A 9,327-nucleotide genomic window follows, 5' to 3' on the forward strand; every position below is an offset into this window, starting at 1 on the left:
TTCCACAATAGCCTGAGTCAACATCATCGTGATGTCACAATGGCTTGACTGGCCTATAATAACTCATATAAGAGCATAAGACAGCCTGACTGAGTCAGACCGGTGGTCCATCCAGCCCCGTATCCGTCTTCACGGAGGCCAATCCCAAGTCACAAGTACTTGACAAAAATCCAAATAGCAAGCAACATTCCAGAGCTGATACTAGTGATATCATAATGCCTCATTCCACCAATAGCCTGAGTCAACCTCATCAGTGATGTCACAATGGCTTGACTGGCCTATAATTAACTCATATAAGAGCATAAGAACAGCCTGACTGGGTCAGACCGGTGGTCCATCTAGTCCAGTATCCCGTCTTCAAGGAGGCCAATCTAAATCACATGTACCTGACAAAACCCCAACTAGCAGTATTTCATGCTTACCGTTCCAGGGCAAGCAGTGGCTTCCGCCATGTCTGTCTCAACAGGTTTCTCTCTCGTTTATAGATGGAGTTGCACATAAACATAGCACCAGAGACAGCTGCATAGAGCAGATATTCAATGACTGGTGAAAAGTTACATCAACTAGTCTTAAGTTCTTGTAGGATGGCTGCAATCTAAACTTTTCTTCTATCCAAAGGAAATGGAGTTTCCATGTCCTATTTTAGAACGCCTTTATTCCGACTTAGATGCATTTTTTTTCTACATGCATCCTCCCCTCCCCCCTTTTACAAACATGTGGAAGCGGTTTTTAGCGCAGGCTGGCACGCTGAGTGCTCTGCGCTGCTCCCGACGCTCACAGGAACTCTATGAGCGTCGGGAGCAGCGCAGAGCATTCAATGCGCTGGCCTATGCTAAAAACCATTTTGTGGGTTTGTAAAACGGGGGGGGGGGGGGGGGGGAGGATAAGGAACTACACGCTATTTATGATTAAGCAGGTTTCTCCGCCAGTCACATTTTTATAATGAATGATCAGATGCACTTCTAGCATACTATTGGGAAAACGCATTTCACGGAAAGCATGCTTCTTTCATGAAAGCTGAGATTACTGTTTGTGGTGAATCTACGCTAACGCTAAGCCTGGATGGACAGGTTTGTTATTTGTCAAAGGTTTTTATTTTACCCTCTGCACTGGATCAAGGCTTCAGCAAAGGTGTAAATAGGTGTGAAATAGCTTTCCTCGGTCTTGCTTACGCATCCAGAAAAGAGATACCCAAGTCCTACAGCTGGTTTACCTTTGAGCCACCCCCTCAGCCAGGTCAGCGGCTGCAGGATAGTCGTAGGTAAAGCCTTTTTCTATAAAGATTGCTCCAGTCAGCCCAAAAGGACGAGGAGGGGATCCTTTATGGATGAGGGCCCATCGTGTACTGTAGATGAGCCCTAGAGATAATCAAGTGTTTTCCCTCCTCCTGGCAGGTGTGTGTATTTACGGAAGAAAACAGATCTGTGTTTACAATGCAAACCAATTTGCTCATTATAAATGAAACATGAATATTTTTAGTTCTTGGTAATGCTTTTTTTTTCTCTTTTGTTCCTGATACCCCCGAGAGAATCAAATCAAAGGCTTAACAATGAACAAAACCAATTTTAATGTGACTGAATTGCTTTCCAGCATAATTGGCAAGCTTGCTTGTGTTTAGCAGAGGTATTGACTTTATCAATACGGTCTCTGTACATATGCATGGCAGGAAGAGGCTCACCGTGGAAGTTTAAACTACAGACACTCTGAAAGTCAGCAACATGGACTGTTTGTTTGGTTTTTTTCTTCCTTCATCAGTTCCAGTTGACGACCCAGATGCATTCTTGAAAAGCAGCTGCAATTCGCACCCTAGTTGGTAAAGAAAATGACATTCCGATGGGGTTTGTATTTTAAGTCAACGGAGTGATCAACCAGCCACTAGGACAGGCACCCCCGATCCATTTGGCTTAGACCAGTGGTCTCAAACTTGCTGCCCGGGGGCCACATGCGGCCCCGCCAGGTACTATTTTGAGGCCCTCGGTATGTTTATCATAATCACAAAAGTAAAATGAAACAGTTTCTTGATCATAAGTCTCTTTAGCTACAAATTACAATATTATTATTAAGACCTAGCCAAAAGGAAAGATTTATAAACTATGAAGAGTTTTACCTCATGCAAAATTGTCATTCTTTAATAAGACATTAATTGTTTTTTTCTGAGGCCCTCCAAGTACCGACAAATCCAAAATGTGGCTTCAAAGGTTTGGAGTTGGAGACCACTGGCTTAGACAGATTGGGTTTTCCAGGGACTTCTGGCTTCCCTCAGTGATCTATCATAAGGCAAAGTAGCAAAGAAGGAGTTTTTCAGCTGACAGTTAATAAAAAGCACAATTACAGTTACGGTCAAAAGGAGGAAGACAAACAGAAGGATATAGGTGAGCAAATCCGGCTTCTGTATTTCGCCTTCTTTGAATACCCTGGCTGTGGACATGTAGAAAGCAGAAGAGCTCACTGACCTCTGAGTGCTGTTCAAATAAGGAGTGTTGGTCTGTATAATGAGGTGGGCTTCTGTGGGGCCGGTTGAATTCAGAAGTAATTCACCATACATGATTGGGAAGAAAAATGACCCTGCAGAGCGGCGGGAACAACAAAGCCGAGCTTATCCCTTCGTTTTAGAAAGCTTTGGTCCCATGATGCCAAAAGAGGTCCCCCATGGGCAGCCAGTCCTTTAAAAATGCTTCCAAGACCGTTTCTTCCTCCCCCCCCCCTTGAAATCTTCCTGGATCCGGAATATTAAATCCTTTTAGGCTTTAGGTCCCTCTGTGCACCTGGCTGGAACCACTTCTTGTCATCCAAAACACAGAAGGTCTGATGGTTTATTCAAATAAGCTGGTTAATGTTCCCTGAAAGTGGTTAGACACGTCAGTACACGGCTATAAAAGCTCAAATAGATGTGCAAACAACGGTGAAAAGTGAAATCCTTTCTATCGGTGCCGCTTACCGCTTTGGGTGTTGAAGAAGGTACACAGCAGGCTTTCAGCTCACTTTCTGAATGCAAAAGCCCGGCCAGCCAGCACTATTGAATCCCAGATCGGGGCTGGACAGAGCGGCACCTTTGATCTGTGCTGGCAGAGCCCAAAACCCCTGTCACTCGGGGGGGGCTTTATCTTCCCACTTCCACACACCTCTTCGGTCCCTCCCTCCCTCCCCCCCGAGAGAGCCGAGCCAAAGCCTCCGCTTTCTCGCAAGTTCAGTTTCTGCTTCACCACCTGCTGCTGCTGCGGTTCCTCGGGTCCAGCCAAGCAGCTAACTGGAAGTGGAGTCTGGGCATGAACGCATGACAAAAAAAAGCCGAGAAGAAAGAAACAGCTGCTCTGTAGGCGCGTCACTTGCTCCTGGGTGAAGGAGAGGGTTGCAGGGTAGTGCTGAATATTTCAGGAGCGTGCGATTTCGTTGTCAGCAAAGCAGCTCTGGAACAGAAACGATATCACTTGGTAAATCTTGGCTGGACGCCTCAGATTTGATGTTCTTAAATACGGATGATGATACCAATACCCCTCCCCCCCCTCCAAAGCACTTAGGAAGCTGATTTTTTTTTTTTTTTTCCTTTTTTTGTATTAGGATGGGTCTCTGTAGAATAAACAGAAGAGGTGGTGCATTTTCCTGGTGTTCCCAGACAACCTCTACAGAGTTGACAATTGCAATTTAATTAATTTTTTTTAACCAATTTGCTGGTTTATTGCTATTAGCTCCTGGCTTCCAGCCAGTTTTCTTTTGCAATCCTGTACTCCTAGTGCAGGGGTAGGCAATTCCGGTCCTCGAGAGCCGGAGCCAGGTCAGGTTTTCAGGATCTCCACAATAAATATGCATGAGATAGATTTGCATCTCAAGGAGGCAGTGCATGCAAATCCATCTCATACATATTCATGGTGGAGATCCTGAAAACCTGACCGGCTCCGACTCTCGAGGACCGGAATTGCCTACCCCTGGCCCAGTGCATTAGGCAAATGTGCATTTGTAATGTTTCTTCTAACATTTCATTTTGAGTGTTTTTTTTCGGGGGAGGGGGGGTGTCCTCACTTGCCAATAGGGGTGGTGAATTCATATCTCTCCAAGATTTTCCTTTGCCCTGAACCCAGGAGCAGCACAGCAGTTCTGACTCGGTTAGCCCAAGGCACCTGTCTTCTCTGGAGCTGGGGAGCTGCAGCAGAGGGAAGTTTGGGTAGACTTTTGCTGAATGCGGTTTGCCACAGTTTGGAGGGGGGGGGGAGACCCAGGTTCCTGCAGCATTTTGTCAGATGTGGGTGAGATTCATTTCATTATTTCTATGGCAGCAGATGCATAGGCTGCAAAACGCAGTGGGCTGAGAATCGAGCTACTGTGTTTAAAAAAAAATCATCCCTTCACCCTGGCTTGTCTTGCAAAACACTCGCACATCAAGTTACTCGCAATCCAAGGTTTTACTGTACTTGCCTAGATTGGGATATCCAGAGTGAGATAGATAGATAGATAGATTGATAGATATTTAAACAGGGCTGCGAAGTAGCAGCTGCAGTCTGTTAAACCTGGAATCCAGCCTTTAAGCTGCAGCTTAAGTGGAGGGATAACCTAATGCTTTAGATCAGGCTTAAAAAAACAAAAGCATGTAGAACTGTGGTTATCTAGGTAGATGATTTACTTTCCTGAAGAATGCACTTTCTTCCTTTATGTTCCCAGGGGTTGGTTATGGATGGGCTGTTTAAATGCCTCTTAAGCACTGTCGCCCATAATTTGCCTCCCCCTCCACTTTCCCAATACAAGACACACACATCATACAGGGCTGACTTCCTACTTATCACAATACAGTGTAAACCAGTGCCAGTCTCATCTCAATCATAACCCACCAAGCTATGCAAGCTGCTAGAAAGATTCATTGATTCATGGGACCCTTCTGTTCTGTTGCTAAGGAGGTCCATCACGACCAAGGGAGTGATCTTCATTAGCCCTCAAAAAAACACGATCATGTAACTCCTCTTCTAAGAAATAAGAACATAAGTATTGCCTCTGCCGGGTCAGATCAGGGGTCCATCGTGCCCAGCAGCCCGCTCCCGCGGCGGCCCTCCAGGTCCTTGACCTGTAAGTTCCCACCACCTGAATTGTTTATGCCCTAATCCTGAAGTACCCTGTATAGTACCCCTCTATCTATACCCTGTAATCCCTTTCTCCTTCAAGAAGTCATCCAGGCCTTTTTGAAACCCATTATTGTACTCTGTCCTATCAACTCTTCTGGAAGCGCATTCCAGGTGTCCACCACCCTCTGAGTGAAGAAGAACTTCCTAGCATTCGTCTTGAATCTGTCTCCTTTCAGTTTTTCTAAGTGCCCTCTTGTTTTTGATGTCCCTGCTAGCCTGAAGAATCTGTCCCTCTCTACCTTATCTATATCTTTCATGATTTTATAGGTCTCTATCATGTCCCCTTTAAGTCTCCGTTTTTCCAGGGTGAAGAGCCCCAGCCTCTACAGCCTTTCGGTATAAGCAAGGTTTTCCATGCCCTTAATCATTTTTGTTGTTCTTCTCTGGACCCTCTCGAGCATCACCATATCCTTCTTAAGGTACGGCGCCAGTATTGGACGCAGTACTCCTAGATGCGGCCACACCATCGATCAATACAGCGGCAGGATAAACTTCCTCGTTCTGGCGGTGATTGCCTTATAGATAATACCCAACATTTTGGTCGCCTTTTTTTGAGGCCGCTGCACATTGTGCCGCTGGCTTCATCGTTGTATCCACCCATACCCCCAAGTCTTTTTCAAGGTTGCTTTCCCCCAATACCCTCCCTCCCATCGTATAGCTGTACATCGGGTTCCCTTTCCCTATGTGCAAGACTTTACATTTCTCTACATTGAAGCTCATCTGCCATCTATTTGCCCACTCACCCAACTTGTTCAGGTCACTCTGTAGATCTTTGCATTCCTCAATAGTTCTGACCCTACTGGAGAGTTTTGTGTCATCCGCAAATTTTATAATTTCGCACTTGGTCCCTGTTTCCAGGTCATTAATGAATATATTGAACAGCAACGGTCCCAATATCCCTGGCTGCCAATATCCCATCATATCTCCTATAAAATTGTCCTTTATCATTCAAGATTTGTCAGGCAAACCTTCCTACTTTCCTAGATAGACTGTTGATACCACATTCACTTTCCAGATCCCTTTGTTTGACCAAACAAAATCAGTGCCCTCCTTAAAGATTATCGGTATGAGACGTGCTGAGATCTTCTCGGTCATCGCGCCACAGTTATGGAACCCACTCTACCTAACGTAGGGAATCCCACTGCAGGAGCTCATCATGATCGCATGATTGCTGCTCCTCCAGCAGGTCACCAAAAAGTAAGAAAAAGCGCAAAGCTCCAGGAACATGCACAGCCGGGCAGCACAATCATTTTGACAACAGGATACTGGGCTTGATGGACCTTTGGTCTGTCCCAGTATGGCAATTCCTATGTTGTTATGATCCCAGGGATAAGCAGTGGCTTTCCCCAGGTCTGGTGTGGTATGGTGCTCCTAAAAAATAATAGAATTGAGTGGTCACTCTTTTTAGAGCCCTGTAAGTTATCCTTCTGTGCTATGAACATAAGAACTGCCGCTGCTGGGTCAGACCAGTGGTCCATCATGCCCAGCAGTCCACTCACGTGGCGGCCCTCTGCGCAAAGACCAGCGCCCTAACTGAGACTAGCCCTATCAGCGTATGTCCTTGTTCATTATGAACTTGTCTAACTTTGTCTTGAATCCCTGGAGGGTGTTTTCCCCTATGACAGACTCCGGAAGAGCGTTCCAGTTTTCTACCACTCTCCGAGTGAAGAAGAACTTCCTTACGTTCATACAGAATCTATCCCCTTTCAATTTTAGAGAGTGCCCTCTCATTCTCCCTACCTTGGAGAGGGTGAACAACCTGTCCTTATCTACTAAGTCTATTCTCTTCAGTGCCTTGAATGTTTCGATCATGTCCCCTCTCAATCTCCTCTGTTCGAGGGAGAAAAGGCTATGGAGAAGCCCTGGATTGGTAGCATGGACTATTGCTACACCTTGGGTTTTGGCCAGGTACTAGTGAGCTGGATTGGCCACCATGAGAATGGGCTACTGGGCTTGATGGACCAGTAAAGCTATTCTTATGTTCTTATATTTTCTGTTTAAGGATTCTTTTCTTGTTTAGCTGTGGCTTTTTGCTAAGCCAGGGAAGAGCAGTGATACACAGAATAATGTTCCTTTATTAGTTCATAAAGGGAAAATTGCCTCTGAACACTGTTGGGCCATCTGTTATGTGTCACTATTTTAAGACTATTTGCAAACAAGCCACTTGCAAATCTGCAGAATCATATTTGTCTATATGGAGATGAATTTATTAAATAATAGCTGAATTACTTCCATAAGGTGAAGATTTTATGATTGGGCTACCATGCATTAAATATTTCACACTGAAAAGCATATTAATTTACAGAGTGTGATTACCCCAGTCAATTTAAGAAATATTTTTTCTTGTAACCCGTTATATTTTTATTAGCAGTTATTCAGTCTGGCCTTTCAAAGCCAGAAATAAAAAAATCATTCTAGAAACCAGATCACGATTTTTTAGTGCTCGATATTAACAAGTAGCCACCAGCATGGCACTTGTTAAAAACTGCTTTTAATTCTTCATTTTAAAATGAAACTGGTGTATTAGCCTCAAGCTCTTTTTGTTTTGGGGGACATCATCTTCTGAAGAAAACTGAAAACCCATCTGTTCAACACTTAATCTCCTTCGCCCTCTCCTCTCTTCCTCCCCTTTCCCCTTCCCTACCACTTCCACTCCCCCCTCTTTTCTCTCCCCTCCCCTTCCTCTCCATCCTACCTATCCACCTCCCCTCCCTCCCTCCCCATCCTCACCCCTCTTGCCTTTCTTTAAAGTCACCTTGAGCCTTTATAGGTATGAGCAATGCACAAATAGAAGATGATTAGATTAGATTATCAGTTAATTGCTGACTACGGTAATTCACTGAATATAAGTATCAAACTTAAAATAAACGAGACAAAATCAAAGTATGGCTGTATCATTCTTAATTTCCATAAAATGAAATAGTATTTTTTAACAAGAGTTTTAATGTGAAAATCAAAAGTTAATTTTACGATCAAGGTAGACTCCCAAAATTTTTATGGTTGGCAACGTAGAATAAATGTTACCGTTTAAGTTTAAAGAGTCCTCCTTGATCGCATCAGATGGAGAAGCCCCAAAAAATCTTGTCTTATCAGAACTGAGTTTTAGCCTAAACTTCCATAGCTTCCAGTTTCGTTTTAATAGTCTTTATTCATTTTCAAGATTACATTAAGTGTTAAAAATATTCATTCACATTAACAATAAATTCATCACTTACAAACAATCATTGATACATTACATAGATTTTTATCCCTTCCCCTTTCCCATCCCTCCCACCCATATATTCCATTCTCTTATAAAACATCTAATATTAATATTCCCCCCTCCCTACACCTTAAATTGATAAAATATAAGGGAAACAATTTCAATTAATCCTTACAATACTTTGTTAATGGTTTCCACACATCCTGAAATTTTTTAAAATATCCACGTTGTAAAGCAATAAACCTTTCCATTTTATAGATATGGCATAAAGAATTCCACCAAAAGTTATAATTTAATCTCCTCCAATCCTTCCAATTATATGTAATTTGTTGAATGGCAACACCAGTCATTATAAGTAATAACTTATTGTTCGCAGAAATCTGACTTTTTGCTCTCATTTCCATACCAAATATCACAGTATCATAGGATAATGCCACTGGGTTATCTAATGCATACATAGCTTCCAGTTTCGATTAAATGAAAGATAAAGTATCATTTGTAAAAGCTATCAATGGAATGATTATTGTAATATGAGCTGAACAACTATAGAACTTGACATCCAGAGAAGAAATTTATGAACTGAGTGGAACCAATATAGGTTAAACAATGTAGAAGACAAAGGCGAACCCTGAGGAACTCCACACGCGGTCCTCCATTTATGAGAGAAAGAACCATCCAAATGCACCTGATAAGAACGATCTTCAAGAAAACCTCTAAACCAATTCGACACATTATCCGACACTCCAATAGCTCCCAAACAGTTCATCAGAATTTGATGGTCTACCAGATCAAAAGCGCTACTGAGGTCAAATTGCATTATTAAAGCACTTGTACCTTCATTAAACGGCTGATAAAGATAATCTAGTAGAGAGGCTAATTCTGTCTCAGTACTGTAATGGAGACAAAAGCCTGATTGCATAGGAAGTAAGATGATAAAACGTTCTAGATAATCATTGAGTGCTACATTCACCAAACCCTCAATAAGTTTAGCCAAAAAAGGAATTCCTGCAATTGGCC

The 9,327-nt window shown here is 43.1% G+C and overlaps 1 protein-coding gene across 2 annotated transcripts; it reads right to left on the minus strand.

Moving 5' to 3' along the window:
- Nucleotides 1-1,548: 1,548 nt before the first annotated feature.
- Nucleotides 1,549-3,112, minus strand: SMIM32 (small integral membrane protein 32). Of its 2 annotated transcripts, XM_033927745.1 has the most exons (3): nucleotides 2,939-3,112; nucleotides 2,108-2,840; nucleotides 1,549-1,806 (listed from the first exon to the last, which is right to left on the minus strand). In XM_033927745.1, the coding sequence occupies exon 2, from the start codon at nucleotides 2,543-2,545 to the stop codon at nucleotides 2,222-2,224; it is 324 nt and encodes a 107-aa protein (XP_033783636.1). In that variant the 5' UTR covers nucleotides 2,546-2,840; nucleotides 2,939-3,112; the 3' UTR covers nucleotides 1,549-1,806; nucleotides 2,108-2,221. The 2 variants fall into 2 exon arrangements, with proteins under 2 accessions (XP_033783636.1, XP_033783635.1); XM_033927744.1 differs by having other exon boundaries at nucleotides 2,108-3,112.
- Nucleotides 3,113-9,327: the final 6,215 nt, after the last annotated feature.

This window comes from Geotrypetes seraphini, chromosome 18 (genome assembly GCF_902459505.1).
Source record: "Geotrypetes seraphini chromosome 18, aGeoSer1.1, whole genome shotgun sequence".
Classification (NCBI taxonomy): Eukaryota; Metazoa; Chordata; class Amphibia; order Gymnophiona; family Dermophiidae; genus Geotrypetes; species Geotrypetes seraphini.